Source organism: Xenopus laevis, chromosome 3S (genome assembly GCF_017654675.1).
Source record: "Xenopus laevis strain J_2021 chromosome 3S, Xenopus_laevis_v10.1, whole genome shotgun sequence".
NCBI classification, from domain to species: Eukaryota; Metazoa; Chordata; class Amphibia; order Anura; family Pipidae; genus Xenopus; species Xenopus laevis.
The window spans coordinates 94,788,274-94,808,143 of NC_054376.1; the positions used below are offsets into that span (position 1 = coordinate 94,788,274).

The 19,870-nt window shown below is 36.6% G+C and overlaps 1 protein-coding gene across 2 annotated transcripts in view; it reads left to right on the forward strand.

The window, feature by feature from the left end:
• The first annotated feature begins 1,743 nt into the window (after window positions 1-1,743).
• The window catches only part of lin7a.S (lin-7 homolog A S homeolog), a 32,773-nt gene continuing 14,646 nt past the window's right edge, over window positions 1,744-19,870 (forward strand). Inside the window, exons 1-2 of one of the 2 annotated variants that reach the window (XM_041588648.1) lie at window positions 1,744-1,872; window positions 16,706-16,824. In XM_041588648.1, the coding sequence (XP_041444582.1) occupies window positions 1,836-1,872; window positions 16,706-16,824 (156 nt within the window). In that variant the 5' untranslated portion in view covers window positions 1,744-1,835. The remainder of the gene's footprint in view (window positions 1,873-16,705; window positions 16,825-19,870) is intronic. The other variant, XM_018254605.2, reaches the window with a different exon arrangement.

Sequence of the window (19,870 nt, forward strand, 5' to 3'; positions counted from 1 at the left end):
ATATGATTTTGCATGGAGAGGATGAAAGGGTCATTCTCTAGGAGCACAGAGTAAAGATGGCTGGCAAATTAGGCTTCCTTGCAGGGTTGATGTCTAGTGGTTAATTACCAGAAGGAGGTTCCAGATAATTATTCAATTTATAACTGCCTTTACAGATTTACACTTAAAAGTGATATGAAAGTTATATAACCGTTATATGACAAAAGCACATTACATTTTAAGCAGCACCTGTGTCTTTGTTAAGGTGGCCATAGACTCAAAGATCCGCTCGTTTGGCGACATCACAAACTAGCGGATCTTTCCCCGAAATGCCACTAACGGCATGGCTATATCGGGGGTAATTCGAACGTTCGGCCGTATGGCCGTACGATCGAATTACAATGCGCCAAGGGGCTCCAACGGGTCGGTCGGTTAAAAATCAAACCTTCCCGATCGATATCGTGGCCAGATATCGATCGGGAAGACCCGTCGGAAGCCCCCATACAAGGGCAGATACGCTGTCAAATCGGTCCAAACGACCGATATCGGCAGCTTTATCTGCCCGTGTATGGCCACCTTTACACGTGAGCAGTCTCTTAGTGAACAGCTGCCCATCTGAAATGCAGATTTCACACTTAAATATAGCTGGGCGAGATACTGTACTCTAAACTCTATGTTTTTATATCAATTATAGGGTTTTGAGATGGAAGGCTAAATTTAGTTACCAGCAGCAGTTTTGTCATTTTGATTTCCTCACAATAGGTTTGTGATAAATATGTTGTCCTTAGCTGTGCTCCGTTCATACAAAATGTATTTGTCATTTTGGGAAACATAGAATTATCTCCAATCCATTTTCTGATGCTTGGCATGGAACATTGACATCCTACTGGGTAAAATGTTCTGTTGGAAAAGAGTCAAATGAATAAAATATATTCACCAGTAGACTTTTGTATTGATGTTAGTCCTGGTTAATTTGAACATTCCACCTAACTGGCAATTTGTTTGTATTAGTACTGTATATGCCACTCTGTTGCTTATCTCTACACTTATGTAACCAGTGTTTATAGATCTAACTCTGCAATCAGTAACGGACTGTATTTTAATGTGTGTTTATTAATACATCAGTAAAAAATAAAATTTGTGCGCACTTCAGTAAAAGAGATTTTTATAAAGAGCACAAGTAAACTAACATTCTATATAGATATGAAAAGAACTAAGAACTAAAAAAATATATATCACAAAAATATCATGAGGGGTTATTTCTTCAAACCCAGCATACATTATATGGGTGATTATACGTAAGAATGGTTTAGTAAACTGTTTCTCAAGCTACCCAGGTAAGGATGATCGCAGTAAAGCTCACTTTGTTACCATGACAACCTTTAATGATTTAAAAATAGCATGATTCATAAAAGGCATCAATCAGCAATGTTAACCCATGAAATGCATTGTGTCATCCGTGAGATGCTACGGAGAGGTGGTGGCCCCAGTTCAATGTTTTTTTTGGTTTTTTTGGTCTGTGATCATTTGCGTTTCTTCACTGGAGTACTACCAATATTTTTATATATATATATATATATATATATATATATATATATATATATATATATATATATATATATATATATATATATATATATATATATATATATGAGGAAAATAAAGTTCATTGTTTTTTATCTGTCTCTGTGAGATGACATTCTCTCTCTATCTCTAGTTTTTACTGTCTCTCTGTCTCTCTCTCTCTCTGTTTCTCTCTCCTCCCCCTTTCTCTTTTTATCACTCCAGCTTGTGTGCTTGTGCTGCTGCTGCTGAGGCTGTGAGTATCGAGCGTCACTCTACATCCGACAACAGACATGGCAACAGTGGTCCAGCCCCTGACATTGGACAGAGGTAGGACATGCATGCTCTGTCACTCGAATATGATGTGCATGGGGAGCTTGGTCTGCAGATGCTCCTTTAAATGTCTATACAACGAAGAGGGGAAATCAGAATAATCAGAATAGGCTCACTCAATATTCTATGGATGCAAATGCAAATGGTTGGCCTGGCAAAGATTATAACATTAGTAAATATTCATTAGCACAGGGACTTGCATTTTAAGCTAAAAGCAAACATTGCATGCGATGGGACAGCTTGCTAATCCTATTGGGGTTGTCATTACCATTGACTTCTTGTCTGTTGCTGTTAAAGGGTTCTTCATTGGCTGGGGATTTGAGGATGACTAGGTTAGGCTCATTGATTTGAAATATATCTATATAAACCTGTTAAGTTCTCAGAGGCTTGATGTTCTTAGGGTGATAAGAGAAGGCATTATTGTGTTAGTGCACCTGCAGGAGATAATGAAGGGGGAAGATCAAGGACAGTGAGTAGAAGAGTGGAAGAACGGACTGATGAAAAAAACAAGAAAGAAGGGGAAGTGCAGAGACACAGCAATCACACACTCAAGAGAAGCGAACTTGAAGTCACTCAATTAAAAACACTGTAAACAGCTTGGAAAGTAGAAAGTAAAATGTAAAAATGAGATGTACCATGTAGCTTAGCCCAAAGCTCGGTTCCAGCCACTGATTTTCAGGTTTAAACATATGTTTTATTTAAAATCCACAATTCCATGACATTGAACAATGATGAAAATAATTATTTAGCAACTTGAGAAATACAACACAGCAACAGATAGAGGCACATTATACAATGCATTATATTGATGACGCTAATAGGATATCCGAAGTGTACAGCAATAAATGTTAAACTCCAGTTCTGATTACACCCTGATGGCCTTTTTAAAGGATGTTGAGATTTGTAGTGCAGCACTAATGGATGCACATAGGAAATCCCTGAAGTGTCTTCATTTCATGCTCAGCTTTCTAATTTATAATGCTATTGGTATAGATACAAGAAATATGATGGAAAAAAACAGCCCATGCATTTCACCCAGTGCTATAAATTGCACGTGTGATTTTAAAAATGTTTTTTTTGCCTTTGTTGGTTCTTAGAAAATCCTTACATCAAACAAATTTAATTTTACCTGTAGCTTTATGTAATAAAAGTTTCTCACCCTGGTGGCCAGGTCCGGTTCCTTAGGGCGCGTGCGTGTGCCCCTTCGCAAATTAATGGCGTGAAATTTGAACTCTTTAAAAGGCTCATTCAGGCTTTCAGTTGTTGCCTGTTATAGGTTTTGTTACCTCATGGTGTTTTGAGCTATTTTGTATCTTGATCTGTATCCTGTTTTGACCCCTGCCTGGCTATCGACTATTCTGAACTCTTGTATCTTGACCCTTGCCTGAATACCGACTACCTCTTCTGCTAAATCCCTTCTGATTGATCACCCGGTTTGACCTTTGCCTGCCTGACTATGTTTGTACTCCTGCCCCGACCTGGCCTGTTCTGACTACGATTCTGTTTCACGCCTTGTACAGCGACCTTCTGACAGAGACTTTGCTATCCGATTGTGCGCCTCTACTTGCCAAGAACCCCTTGCCTTGCACCTCTCGTTATAAGACCTGGCGACATTTGAGTAGCTGAGGGCTCCTCCGGAGGCCAAAGGCGGCTGCTACAGGCAGAAGCACGAGCCAAGACCAGGTACTTGGCATCGATTCTGGGTTTTGGGTGCCAACCGTTACACTTTAGTATTTACTGCTTCTACTAGGAGTATGTTCTAAGCATACACTATGCCTTAGTGAAATACAACTTCCTGGCATGTCTTCCCTACCATTCGAATCTTCTTATGTTGCATTTTTAAGGAGAATTTGAATTGGGTATTCAAGAGCCAAGCTCAGTGATTAACTTTGATTTATAAGATTCATGAGGGCAGGAAAAAATACACAATGGGTGCTGCACACCAGGAAAAGGAAAAATAAAAAGAGGAGGAAAGTCTGGACCATGAAATGAAGATTATTGCCTTTATGCCAAAACTTTCACAGCTAAAAGGCCATGCAGGAATCATTATTAAAATGTATAGGCCTTTCAAGTGGTAGTTGGCTGCATAATAGCCCTTCAGAGCACTTTTGCAGTACACTTAAATCTTCTATTTTAATAGTTTAGAAAATATTAGCAGCTTTATGCTGCTAATACTAGTGATGGGCGAATCTGTGGGGTTTTGCTTCACGGAAAAATTTGTGAATTTCCTGCGAAATTCAAGTAAAATTCACGAAACACATTGAAGTCAATTGGCGTCTAAATAATTTTGACGCACATCGATTTCAACGCGAGTGAATAGTTTGTCCAAATGCATTGAAGTCAATGGGCGTCCGAATAATTTTGATGCTCGATAATATTTTTTGTTGCAGCAGATTTTTCACTGGCGAATTTTTGCCGCAGTTTCACGAATTTATTCACGGGTGGCGGAAGGTCCCCATAGGCTTCCTAACAATTTCCTGATCGAAGGAATATCCTCGATCGATGGATTAAAATCCTTCGAATCGTTCGATTCGCAGGATTTAATCGTTTCTAAGGATCTTTCGATCGTAGAAATAGCGAAAAAACCTTCAACTTCGATATTCAAAGTCGAAGGATTTTACTTAGTAATTAACCCTCGATATCCGACCCTAGGTAAATGTGCCCCCATGTGTGATCTGGTTTTAAATGTAATTTTACTTAGATTTGGCTCATCTGTAAAACCATATACTGTATAAGAATATTACTTTGATTTCATTGCTAGCCGGATAAATGACCTATTTCCATATTAATTTCCCTGTATTATGCAATGGGGTATTTGCTGCATCTAAATGGAGAAAGATCTGCTTAGCCAACATAAGATGTACAATGTATGAGAATGTGATAGGAATGATGCCACAATATAAGTAATTCCTTCATATGTTTTTCATTTTCAAAATTGTACTATATTTTATTAATCAGCATCACGGTGTCTCGTTTTCCTTAACCATGTGCAGTAAATGTATTAATTCCACCGTTTGAGCAATTATGTGAACAGATGGCAAGCCATTAGAAATTAGAACATTGCAATGTCTTCATAATGGCTCAGTAAAATACGTTGGGCATTCAATATTGTTAGATATTTATCCAAAACAAAAGAACCATATACAACATAAATATAAAATAACTTAAGATTGTAGGAGCTTCAAGAAAAGCAAGTGTTCCTTAGTATACTTATTCTTTCAAAGATGTTATTGACCACACAGTGCTCCTAGAGCTTTCAAATGATCAGAGCAACCAAATAGATGTTTACTTTTAAATAGGTAGCCAGTAAATGCTACCTCCTGACTGGTTGCTTTGGGTTATTAGACCTGTATCAGACTTCCCACTAAAATCTCATCCTTTATTCTGTTACCATATTGAGTTGGGAATATTTGTGAGCTACAGAAATCTGCCCTGATGTCTGCAAAATTCCATTGATGTACACAGAATATAACAAATAAAAACATCAGTAATATCAACAGAGCAATGTGGCTTTGTTGCACTTTCTTAAGCAGTTTACTGCTGCAGCCAACGGGCAGGGATAAATATGAATGCATTTACTTTGTGTTGATATTGATTAACACTAACATTTCTATATTAATCAAGGGTCTTTGTGCTTCTGCAACTTTAGAAAGGGTTGCTAAGACACTATACAAATGTCCCTTAGGTACAGCTGCTGCTCCACTCCATGACGAGACTTATATTTTAAATATCCCTAGCCTAAGTGCTCTGAATTTTAAGCAGTATATATCTTGACCAAACTGAAGCACAAGCTTACAGCAATTCAAATTGGACCTAAATGAGACCACAACTAAGAAAAAAGGGTTATTTTTGGAACTAGTTCTTGACTTTTATCATATTCAATTCTATTATTAAGACATTTACATCCAAAACAAGGTCTAGTAATCTACAGAAACCTATTTGCCTGTTTGCCTTTAAACAGATGTTCAGTGAATGTTTATTGGTTGCTACAGTATCAGTGGAGATCCATTTGCCACCTGAGGTTGTCCCCCACCCCCAACTTTTTGGTGCCAGGGGGGGTCCTATGGTCTCCAGGTGATCCAGGTATCACTTGCCTATCCAAAAGTTCATTCTAAAACCTAAGGTATTAATATGAGGTTGGTCCTCTTTTTGCTGCTATAACAGCCTCTGGGAAGGTTTTCTAGCATGTTCTTATTTGCTGTTAGAACTAATGACAATTCCTAATCATCAGGAACATTATTTCCAATTCACATACTGTTAACTAAGCTCTATGAAATAGAGAAACAGCGCTGTACCAGTTAGAGGTTAATCGGTTGCTTTCCATGTGAAAATACACTAGTTACACCAATGAGCGAGAATACATCAACCTTCATTTAAAGAAACTGTTTTGGTTCACAATATTGATAATACAGTAAATAATTACCGAACATGCAAAGTTCATTCTTTATCTGTAGTCTGTGCAAACTGGTTTTGACATTCTCCAAAGTTACTACTTGGGAATTTACACACAAGGAATGTTTGCCCTTTTTAAAATAAGGTGCAAATAAAATCTGTATAGAATTCAGGGATTTGGCCTCATACTTAAAAAAAACCCTATTCCTTGTCTGGTTTTTCAGTATTGGGGGACAGGGTACAGTGCTTCCTCTGACACAAGCAATAGGCACAATCAATGTAATAAGTAATCAGAGCACTAGAAAAGTAATGGGAAAGTACTATGTTGGAATGGTTCTCATTTACCCATATACTGCTTGACATCATTAAATTGATGATAAAAATAATTAAAGAGCTATAATATTGGGTGATAATCTCAAACTGTATTCCTGTCTGAATAATAAAGATAAAGCAGTGGGCTTGAAATGTGAAACACGTAAGGCAAACTTAACATTACAAAGACAATGGTGAAAGTGGTATTTTTAAAAATTAAATTATACAGATTTTTTTTCAATTCCTAAACCAAATGTTTAGGTAAATGAATCACATTTTGGGTTGCTCATCCCTAGTCATCAGTAGTGTCAGTACACACTGCTACAGAGTATCCACCCTTTCTGCTATTCAGACACAGGTTCCAGGATAAACAGAATTTGATATATATGAATTTGCCTAATCTACAGCACTTTGGCTCAAGTTAGAAAGTGACAGCGTCACAGATTCTGCACTTTCAGGTTTCTGCTTATTGAAGTTGCAAGCTCATTAAAGCTGCTGTGATGTAATTGATTTTCCCTTTAAGATTATGGGCCAGATTCAATTCAGTGAGAAAAAGGTTCATCCCGTGAAAACTCATGGACGAGATTTAATTTGAGATGCAATTCAATTTAGAAAAACTTATCTCACGGTTTATCACAGGAAAGTTCTATTGAAGTCTACGGAAAAGAACTGGAACTGAATTTGCGGAAAAGTTTTTCTCTTCGCATTTAAGGAGTTTTCACTCCATGAGATAGATAACTTTTTCTTATTGAACTGAATCTGGCCCAATGATTTATTTGGCCTACCATAATACCAAAGTAATCTGCAGGAAGTGGATATTATTATTTTGTCATATTTGAGTTTTTACCTGATAGCTGGATCCTGCAAGGAGTGCTAATATTATCACCAGAACATAGTGGTCCGTTTACTAAAGCACGGTAAAAATATGAGCATAAATTATAGACAGAATATTCGCTAAATATGTTATAGCCAGTTTACTCACGTGTTATCACATCGGCTGAAAAAAACGATACGTGCACATTAATGCCTGGTTTACTAAACAGCGAACTGTGCGAAAGACAAAATTTACTCAAGAATATTCACAAAATTTTACCGCCACCTATGTAGTGGTGTAAAAGTTTTTTTTCGCCTGAAAATTCTCTATGGGCAGGAAATATCCCATAACACCTTTTTTTTACTCATCATTGTTTCCTGTTTCTGTTGCCATTGCTAACAGGAGAAGAGAGAGAAGTGACAGGCGAAGAGAAGTGATGTTGTGGTTTCTGCTATTGTCTGCTGCTACAGCGACTTGTTCAGCTCAGAGGGTAATAATTGGCAGGAGGGATGGAAGGATTCGTCAGCCTTGACTGTTTCAAGTGCGATCAATACTGGAAGAGCTGAGTGACAGTGATGTCAGAGAGTTATTTCGATTGAATAGGCAGGCCATACTATCTATCATACTATCATACTAGGCCAATCTATCAAGTATTCAAAAAGCATGTCAAATTCCTACTGTATTGTATTGCTGTCAATACAGCATGTTCAATAAAGTTTTATCAATGAAGAACCACATTTCTGTCATTAAAAATTCCCATAAAATAAGTCTATTTCATAGCAAAAAAATTCGCAAAGATTAAGACTATTTTATAGCAAAAATATTCGCAAATTTATTCTGATCGCCAGAAAATTCGAAACTCACTGAAATTAACGCTAACGTAAGCAGGTACATTAGCGTATTTAATGCTGATCGTATTCATTTTATACCTTTAATTTGTTTGTCTCTTGCCCCATTTCACATGTGTGTCAGTACATTCCTCCTGTCTTTTGCACCATGTTCTATTTCTTTATGTATATCTATATTCCATCTTTGACCCTCTACGCGCCACCCAATGTAGAATGTACAGCAGTGACACAAAAGTAATATTGTACACAGCATAGTAGATTATACATTTCCAGGTCTCTCAGCCACGGTCATGTACACAGCAAGACAAATACATGAGTCCTCTGCACTCAACCCATTATCAATATATTTAAGACAGAGGCATTTTGTGCATACTGCTAGTGAAAAATGCCTTACCCTTTAAACAAAACAGGGATTTTTGTCCATATATTGCAATATATTTAAGATGGCCAACTACGTCAAAGTCATCCCATATCTGGCCAGTCCTATGCTCAATTTTCATCTGATTCATCCCTTTGTAAAATGTATAATGAAGCAATAGAATTCTTAATGAATCTAGATTCCCAACAACCTATCTGAAATTTCCAGGCCAAACTGACAAACCAATTTCGATCAAAAATGGGACCCGACAGGGTTGTCCTTTGTCCCCCCTGCTCTATGCAATCAGCATTGAACCGTTGGCCAGCTATATTAGAAACAGTCCAGATATTTTGGGAATTTCTGTCAAAAACTGTAACTATAAAATTGCGTTATTCGCTGATGATGTATTACTAACTCTGACTCGGCCTGTTATTTCCCTTCCAAATTTATACACAATACTGGAGAAATATGGGGCGCTCTCGGGTCATAAATTAAATATGAGTAAAACTGAGGCTTTGCCCTTAAACATCCCACCAGTCGGCTTAAATACTCTGAAGGCAGATTTTCATTTCAACTGGAAGACATCCTCCATAACGTACTTAGGGACAAAGATAACTACCCATTATAAAGATTTATATAAACATAACTATGCTCCTTTGATACTACAGACAAAGAAATTGTTGACAAAATGGGCTGGACACTCCCTATCCTGGTTTGGTAAAATTGCTTCTATAAAAATGAGTATCTTGCCCAAATTCTTGTATCTATTTGAGACCTTGCCAGTAGCGGTTCCCTATAGAGCATCAAAGAAATTCAGTCTATCTGCCCCCATATATCTGGAATAACCGTAGACACCGGATATCGCAATCAGTAATGACTTCGCCGACTGATAGGGGAGGCCTGGGAGTTCCATCTTTTGCCAAGTACTAAGGCAACTCTTGGCATGGTCACATTGGGTACCTTATACCACCTGGGGGCAAATCGAGAACCAATGGCATGATAAAGGACACTTAAACGCATTTATATGGAACCCAACTAGGTCTACCCCATCCATGCAGGACTTCCTTTCCTCTACAAAGCTAACTCTGCGGATATGGGAAAGGCTCAGATTTCATTTCTCTAGAACACTACTTTTAACTATAAAGCAGCCAACGAGCAACGAGGGTGCTAATTAGCATGAAATGACCTGTTATTTATAGGTACTAATACTAATAAGGCACAACACTTGGTTTGGGGCACAGCAAGAGCAATTTCAGACATTTGTTGCAAATTTGGTTCCAAACAACTGCTTTTTTACACCTAGAAAACAATTAATTTTAAGGACTTTAGGACACAATACTTACTACAAACACATACTGAGTAACAGGGATCAATATATCAAGATTGCCATTGGTACTTATGACTAACTGCAAACAGGAAGCAACTCATGATATAAGATTGTCAACCAAAAGTGCTACTGAGTTGCAGTAACCAAAATGCATGGTGTGCCATAGCTCTTAAGCAGTTCTCTTTCAACTAGGGATTCGGCCGAATCCCTGAATCCTTGGTGAAAGATTCGGCCGAATACCGAACCAAATCCAAATCCTAATTTGCATATGCATATTAGGGGCAGTTAAGGAAAAAGTGGAAAATTTCTTGTTTTGTGATGAAAAGTTACGTTATTTCCTTACTTGTCCCTAATTTACATATGCAAATTCGGATTTGGTTCGGCCAGGCAAAAGTAGTACATAATCTTTTTTAACCATTTGATGGTGCAAAATCTAAACCTGCTAAACACTGACAAATGAAATGAATGTAAATGGAAAAGGTGTTCAGAGGACAAGGACACAGGAAAGATGGTGTCCTTATACAAATGTGTGAAAACAGAATGGAATATTCTTCACACAAAACACATTTTATTCTCTCACACACTTTTATTATATGGTGAGGAGTACTTACAAAGTAGCCCATATTTAAAGAAAGAATATTGTGTGAAAGTCACCTTGCCCTGATTTTCAAATAATTTCCAGCATGTGTGGCTATTTTAAAGCCCTGAAGTTGAACCATGATATATCTCAGGACATAGATCCTCATACTGTATCGAAATAAATTCTTTCTGCATGTTCATCACAATTGTAGTCTAATTGTAACAACAGGACTTATTACAGGATTTTGAACATAACTACATGTATTAATGCCACAGTTTGGCAGAAAACTGATTTTAAAAAGAAGCATTTCAATACTGTTTTATTACTTCTTTAGCAGCAGTGACCTTATATGAATTAATATGTACTGTACATTGCATCAAATATATAAATAAATTAATTCTAAAGTTGGAAGGCGCATAACCGGGTTGTCTCAGCCTAATATTCATTTTCCATTATGATTTATACTACTACTCAGTATAATTTTGTAATCATTGTGTTTAAATTTGGATTTCCATTACAGATGATATATATACACACAGATAGCTGGATGTAAAGAAAATCATTTTTTTCGGATGCGTCGATGTTCACATCAGTCATGGTAGTTTTATCTTACTAAGCAAAGGATGTTGTTCCTTCTGAAAAATCAATATCTACTTTAAAGCTATCAATTATTTATTTTACTTTCATCTTTTGCACAGAGTTTAAAAGTGCAAGCTTAAAGGGAAAGGAAAGGTTGTCATGAGTAAAAAGGAGCAGAGCCAATGCAGATATTACTGCAGAAGAACTTTTATTTAAACGAAATGTTTTGGATATAAAAACCGTTTTATCAAGTAAACTTGCTAAAATGTTTTTATACCCAACACATGTTGTGTGAATTAAAGCACTTCTGCCATTATTTCTGCTTTGGATCTGCTCCTTCCTGCTCATAACTATGTTTACCTGGGGCCCATGCTGCTGTTACCAGAAAACAGCACCAGCCCTGGGTACTTCTATAAGAGCAAACTTTGCGGAAGTAGGCAGGGTTGGACTGGAGCATTGGGGGGCCACCAGGACTGCAATATGAAGGGCCCTCCTGGCAGTCCCCGGGGCCCCTCCTGAACTCCAGACCCCTGCCCGTGCCACACGCCTCCACAAACATGCCGTGCATGCAAGGGACGTGCAGCTCACACAAAAGATGTGACGGGAACAGATCTCCTTTTTACGTAACTTTTTGGCCCTATATAAATAAGTGATGATGATAAGCGCTGCATAATTTAAGTCTATTAAAGGAGAACTAAACCCTAAAAATTAACATGGCTAAAAACACCATATTTTATTTACTTAACTTATTGCACCGGCCTAAAGTTTCAGTTTCTCAATAGCAGCAATGATCCAGGACAAACTTGTCACAGGGGGTCACCATCTTGGATAGTGTCTGTGACTCTCACATGCTCAGTGGGCTTTGGGCAGCTGTTGAGAAGCTAAGCTAAGGGGTCGTCACAAATTATCCAGCAGGAAATGAGGTTTGTCTGTAATATAAGCTGATGCTACAGGGCTGATTATTGAATTCTGATGCAGTTGCACTGACTTCTGTGCTGCCATGTAGTAATTATCTGTATTAATTACTAATCTTATTAGTCTTATGTTATGATATTTGTATTCTATGTGTACTGTATATTTTGAATTGGTCCCTAAGCTCAGTAAGTGACAGCAGCACAGAGCATGTGCAGTGAATCAGCAAAAAAAAAAAGAAAATGGGGAGCTACTGGGGCTTCTTTGGAGACACAGATCGTTCACTTAAAGGGATACTCTTATGGGAAAAAATGTTTTTTTCAAAAAAATTTGACAGCTGGGAAATTGACAATATGTCTAGCCCCATGTCAGATTTCAAAATTGAATATAAAAAAATCTGTTTGCTCTTTTGAGAAATGGATTTCAGTGCAGAATTCTGCTGGAGCAGCACTATTAACTGATTCATTTTGAAAAAAACATTTTTTCCCATGATAGTATCCCTTTAAGCTAATTTGCATATGGGAAATTATAAAGTTAAATGGACATATATGTTGCAGCAAATCCATTACATAACACAAGTCCAGGGAACCTTAATAAAGAAAATATAGTTGTTATAATGTCCTACACATGAGCCCACTGTATAGTTTATGTTCCATATGTTAGAAAATGTATGGGGGAACCCGGTTACCCAAAAAAAAATTAAAGGACTTTTGCAGGCTATCACTCTAAAATATGATGTAAGTAATAGAAGAAGAGGAACATATATGAACTCCAATGCACTTTGACTGGTCTGAGCTGGCGAAGGCAGGTCTGGTGAAAGAGGTAACGCTCAATAAAATCTGCATCTTAGTGAATTTACGGAGTAACGTCCATTCGCCAGAACGAAAATTTGCCTGCTGATAGAGTGCGAATGACCGCTAGCTTCTGTCTCTTTCACTAGCAAAGTTACGCCTGCGCCCGTTAGTAAATCGGCGAAGTGCCTGAAATCTGGAACGCTGGCGAATTGTCGCCAGTGTTAGTCACTTTGCCCTTTAGTAAATCTGCCCCATAGAATTACCAAAGTATGTAGTAAGTAGTGATCACACAATAAAAACAGTGCATACAAATGTGTATGGCTGACAAGCTCACATGTAAGGAAAACTCTTTCTAGTTGCACACCCCCTGAACAATGTAGGAGAAGAAATGGCTAATATTAAAATGTAAGCCTGCAAACATAAATGTGTAATTGCAGGAAACTGCTCCTAATCACTCTTAATCCACTCTTAATCCGTTGCATGCTCAGTGTGGTAAGGAGTGAAAGATGACAAGTTAATTGGAGACTGAAGAATTGCTGCTCACTTTTTTCCCCACTGACAAGGAAATGGCTTACAGGCGTACAGTCAAAATATGAAATGTACAGAAGGAACAATGCATAAGTATGATGTGTGATCTTACAACTCATGTCCTCTGAAAGTTAAACATAGGGGTATTTAGCCTCAGGTAACTGCCTCAGGAGACATTGTTTTAACTAGATGGCAACTTTTTTCTGTAGAGACCCCAACAGGGCATTTGGCATTGGCTGTGCTGCCTTGGGAAAACAAGATTCTCATTCATCCAGGTTATGGTATACTGTATCTGTAGAAATAAGTCAAATCAACTGGACTTGCTGTGTTTTTTCCTTGAACAAGTTTCACCAGTGATCCAACTGGCTTTCTCAAATAACTATTCTGAATTGAGAAAGCTAGTTGGATGGCTGGGGAAACTTCTTCAAGGAAAAAACACAGCAAGTCCAGTTGATTTGACTTATTTCTTCAGAAAAAAAGTGCCTCTTGTTAAAGTTCAAAACAGTAGTGTGTTGACACTTCTGAACATGCACCTGAAATGACCTCCCATATTGCACTGGTTCTGTAGTTATGTACCTTAAATAATCATGTTATAAATGTAATAAATATTTAGTAAAATATTTCTGACAATATATTGGTAGAAAATACTGTGCAGAAAGCATACTTGGAGCATTCCCAGAAATAAAATGCTTTCTGTTGATAAAGGCAGAAGTGTGTAGAGAGCTGCCAGCAATGAGATTTGTAAACATATTCATTGGCACACAAATAATTAAAATGTTCAACCGTTTAAACTGAAAATGGCCATAAAGTAGTAGCTAATTAGTTAGAATGTCTGTGTGGCAAATAACTGTAAAAGGGATATCCAACAAAACTGGAAATAGCTTTTCACTTGATATAATGGAGAAAGTGTAGCCTTTTATCTATGCTGTATTAACAATTATTTTGACCATGCTTCCTATCAGTTAGATTTGAGCTGCACAACCCTGTAATGACTTTGCACCCATCTGACAGCCAGCAAAGGCCACCAAGACCTGGGCCTAGGGCGACAGGATTTGTAGGCGCCCAACCACACCCACATTGGTTAAAAAACTGGGGATTCGCAGGAGATACAATAATTTTTTAAATTTCCAGTGCCCCAATCCCCATTGTTCCTGGGGTGATGTACGGCAGTGGGCCAAGGGGCACCCACTATGTAAATCCGGCCCTGGTATTGGAATGCACTGTACCAGCAATTAACAGCTTTTTAGCTTTAACTGTTTAAATTGTAATTAGCAGCACTGTATGCTTAGTATTAAAGCAGAACTCCACCCAAAATTTGTTTTGAATAAAAAAGAAGATGTAATTCTGAGCAAATTTCCAATATTCGTTGTGCAATATGTGATATGGGATAGGTTATCTGGAAACCCATTAACCAGAAATCTTCGAATTACAGGAAGGCCGTCTCCCATAGACTCCATTTTTAATAAAATAATTCACATTTTTGGACCAACAATTTAGGATATGAAGAAGCAGTAAGGGGGAAAAAAACAGTTTTGGAAGCTCAAAAACTTTGGATGTCTAGGGTCAATATCTAGTTTATTTACAGCTTATATGTATTGTATGAAGGGTAATTACCCTGAGAGTCATGCAGATATAATACAGGTTACACTACCATTACCCTTTATTTATTTATTTTTCTTTTCTGTTTGTTTGTTTGTTTAATTGTGTGTATATTATTTTGGCTAATGTAATGCGTATGCAATGTTTTGAACCATTATATACCATATAATGATTGTATTGTTGAAAACTAATAAAAATTGTAAGGATAAAATAATTCACATTTTTAAAAATGATTTCCTTTTTTCCTCTGTAATAGTAAAACAGTTCCTTGTGCTTAATGCTAACTAATCTATAATTAATCCTTATTGTAGGCAAAACAATCCTATTTGGTTTATTTTGTATATTACAGATAGATCCCTTATGCAGAAAACCCCAGGTCCCGAGCATTTTGGATAACGGAAGCACTTTTTATGTGTCTCCATAGGATAAGTACAGTGTGCAAAGTGCAATTTTGAAAGCAAATTGCCATTTTTTTTTTTACATTTTGTAGCCAACAATTCTATTCATTAATATAAAATAATGTGTTTGGGGAAGCAGGCTCAACAGTGTTAAAAAAATCTTAAGATTCTGTGTTTGGTACAAACGAGACCACTTTATCCTGTAATGGTGTCTAGACACTTTGGAACCCTTTCCACCAGGAGGCAACATACTCTTATCAGAACATTGATATTCTTAGACCTTAAGACCTCTCATTTTGTAAAGCGAGGAAATCCATTTTTTTTCTTCCATAATACATCATTAAGCACATTCATGACAACCCTAAAGAAAAATGATGCAGGAAATAGTTTTTATTCTGTTAACATCTGTTTTCTTGATGAATATTAAATCCATGATGTTTGTTTGTACAAATATCTTGAAAAAAATATTTTCGCTATGACAAAGAAAATGTCGAAACTTTCATAAAACGTTTGGTACGTTGAATCATCTGGGAAGCTGTTGGAAAGCTGTAACATGGGCTATACAAAATGCAATATCTTTAAAAAGGCAATATCAGATCATATTCATGATTATTTGAAACCAGTGTTTTTATCTTGCAAAAATATTAATTTGATGTGACTTTATAAAATAATTTACTAATAAACCACACAGCTTTCCAAATCAGATTGTTTCATTTTTTTGCAAATAAACATTGAACAAACATGGGACTTTCCTTTCAAGTACAAAACTTGCCTTTACTCTATGAGTATATTGCTATTGCTACGTTTCTGCAGAATTTGCATCTACATTCCCAGGCGATTGACATCAATTTTGCACACAGTACATAAGTATAACCTTACATTTGACATCTGTTTAGGGATGCAGTACACGTGTAATTAGACCCATGTGTATAACCTATAACTATCAATATCAAAGTCTTGTTACCTATAGCAACATATCAGATCAATAAATCATTATTGTATATTGATGGTGTAGTGATGAGCTAATTTTTTTACAAGGTATTGCAGTGAAAAAGATGCCCATAAACTCCAATGGGTACAAAAAAAATGTGTGTCTTAAAATCTTTAGCACAATGAATTTGGTGAATTTTCATTGAAACGGGTAGATTCGCCCATCACTACTGATGGGGTGATTGCATGGGTGATTAGATGGAACACCTAAGTGATTTCGAAATCCTCACATTTTACAAAAGAGTTTTTTTTTTTTTTTTTTTTAAAAATGCATATGTCAGTTATAAAAATGATATCATAATCACCAAGTATAACCTATGATGTCTTCCGCTAAATAAATGTGCTTATAGATCCACTTCCTTATACTTAAGTGTGTGTGTGTTTTTATTAATTCAACAGATGTTGCTCGTGCTATACAGCTGTTAGAGAAGCTGGAGACATCAGAAGAACTCCCAGTGCAAAAGCTGCAATCACTGAAAAAAGTACTACAGAGTGAATTTTGCACGGCCATAAGAGAGGTAGGATACTGACACTAACATGGCTGTAATGTCAACTGATTTGACGTTAATAATGAAAAAACTAGTCCCAAAATGAAAATGTATGCACTTAAAAAATGTAATATAGCTTTCACAAACCCAGAAACTGTTAATCTACCACTTCCGACAGTGGAAGAGAGATGTGAATATTATAGTTTGCGCTAGTGTGCAGTGTATGTAATAAAACTTCTTGTTATGTTTGCTCCAAACGATTGACACAATTCACAGTACAATAACAGTGAGATGCCCATTCTTATTCTTTTTTTGTTTAAATTGATTTTCTCTTTGTGGTTTCATTACATTTTCCCTTAAAAGACTATAAACTAGAGGGTAAATTATTGGAAAGCTCTGTACCTCCTCTAAACATGTCAACGGCAAATATTAGTGTAGGAAGGTTTCTGACATATATAAATCTAAAACCCACAGCAGTGAAATATAGATTTTTAAAGCACCACACCAGAAATAAGCAGAGCAGGAAGCTGCCCCCAGAAAACCATGTATTTTTTTTTTTAAATATGCTGACTAATTCAAAATAGGTAAATACTGTATGTCTCAGATCATCTCTAAACTACTTCTTATCATTTCTGAGAATTACTTTAAAACTCAAGGGGTCTTCTGAAAATGTCCAATATGCTTTCCTAACAAGTACAGAATCCAAAATAAAGAAATAATAGCATAGATATACATGTGTAGGGTCTTCTGAGTAGTTTGATGCCAAGTATTTATAGGAGCACACTAACAATGGCATTTACAATGCCTCGGGGGAATGACTGCCCTCTGCACCTCATGCCAGAAGAAAAAAGTATCAGGTGAACACAAGCATATTGAGACAAATAGCAATGGAAAAATAAAGCTTCCCATAGATTATTCCAGGAATAGCTGAACTTTTATTATGTAGGTCAATAGTTATTAAAACAGAAAAGCAACAAAATGCTAAATTCTCTGTACAATAGTACATAAAAAACCAAAACTATGCTTCTGATTCTTTTTTAGTTCAGTTCAGTTCTGTTTTGTTTTGAGGAAGCATTCCCTTGGCAGCAATGTTCTCCACGTCCCAGATATCACAAAATGACTTTTAGCAGTAAAGTAGACTGCAAAACGGCAACAAATTTTAATGCAGACAAAAGTAATAACTGGTCACATTATCTTACCTCCGCCATCCAAAAAAAGACAGGGACGCTTGAGTACAGGTTGTTCTTCTGTAGAAATGAAAAGACACTGGGGGGGGGGAGGTTATGGAATATCAAGAGCAAAGTTGGCTTCACTTCTTATCACCCATAGCAACCAATCAGCATTTACCGGTCACCTGTTTAAAATGAAGCATCTTATTGGTTGTGCTCCTGGGGCAAATGTTCTGCCTTTTATTACATATGGGGGATAAAGTATAAAACACAATGAAAGGATCAGGCCATAAGGCGATGAAGTTTTTAAGCTCTGTATACAGTATGTGAACAATAACCATTGATATTTTAACTTGAGATTAAAAATTTGTTTTAGATTTCTTAACACTCAGTTACCGATTTCCATGGTTATGATGGAAATCATGATGTTATCCAGCTATAGGAGGCATCCCTGCTGCAGTGTACAATCTAGGAATGGAATTGTAAAGGTCACAGGGGCCACGTTCATAATACACCACAATCCACCTCAAAAATATAATTGCCATACTTTTCCACCCACATTAGCCTGCATTCCGTAGCTTGTCAATCAGTATGATGTATATTTTTTTAGAACTATATACTGTATTTCAGTACAGATTCTTTATTTGATGGTTTCTGGGTGATTAAATATAAGATATTAAATATAAGAGTAGATATAGAATAGAATAATAGAAAGCCTAAGTAGCAAATACTGTACAGTCCCTATGATTGTCCCTAACGTAGCAAGGCCCATCAAGTCCAGCTGGATTCCTGCCTGTAGTCTGTCTTTGTTCCAGCTCCCCTCCAACACTCAGCATGTTATTTTGAGCATGGGCCCTTATGTTTCTATTCATCAAACCAACTAATTATTTTAAACAGTTTTTCATATCTTATAGGTATTTTTTATTTTTCCACAGTACTATGGAATATTAGATGATAATTAATTGCTTTTATAACAATATTAAAAGATTTAAGTGGTGTCTGTGCATTTTAGAACTTGCTGTTTATATCATGCAGTATTACATTGTACAGTTATGTCTGGATTTTTACCAAGGAAATGTCCTCTATAAATAAATGAATGTATGTTGCATACACTATAAATCTGAAATAATTACTTTGTAAACTAGAGTAAATAAAGGTCATAGGTCCATCAAAGTTATACAGTACCTACATAGATAGTACTTTCAGGGGAAAGCAAGAGAAACCTAATTGGAGTAGATTCCAATACCGCAAAAGAGAAAATACAATCTTCCAGAACCCTTATCTTTTCAATCTTGAAGTGGCCATACATAAACCAATACAAGCTGCCAATTTGTGGCAGTTTATAGGTCCATGTACTGGGGTCAAGAAAAATTACTGTATGGAAAAGCCCATTCCTCATAGCTAAAGTTGTTTACATACTTTTACATATTCTGTTGCACTGTTCTTGATTGTTCTGGATCAGTAACAATTGAAAGGTTAAAGGCTGGACACTACTGGACTGTATACTGTATATAATAGGACCACACAAGATGTTTTGCCTCAAGGTCCAATCAAGAATGAGGGCAACCTATACCAATAAGGACAGCACTACTATCAGGGATTGCCAGTCATTCAAAATTACAGTTGCATCTGTTAAATCCTTGTTACGGTTTATGGTGTTCTATTATTATTCATTCTATTATCTTATATAATTCCAACATCCTTTATTGTGACATATTTTAATAAACTAAAGCTATTTAATTTCTAAATAGCTTTCTTCTCAGAGAATGCATGACTTTTGTAATTATGTACATAGAATATCAGTAAACATTTGCATGACATTTTTTCAACTTTTCTTAGTAAACAAAATATATTTTCAGGTGTATATATTGCATTCTATGACATAGTATTACTAAAAAGAATAACAT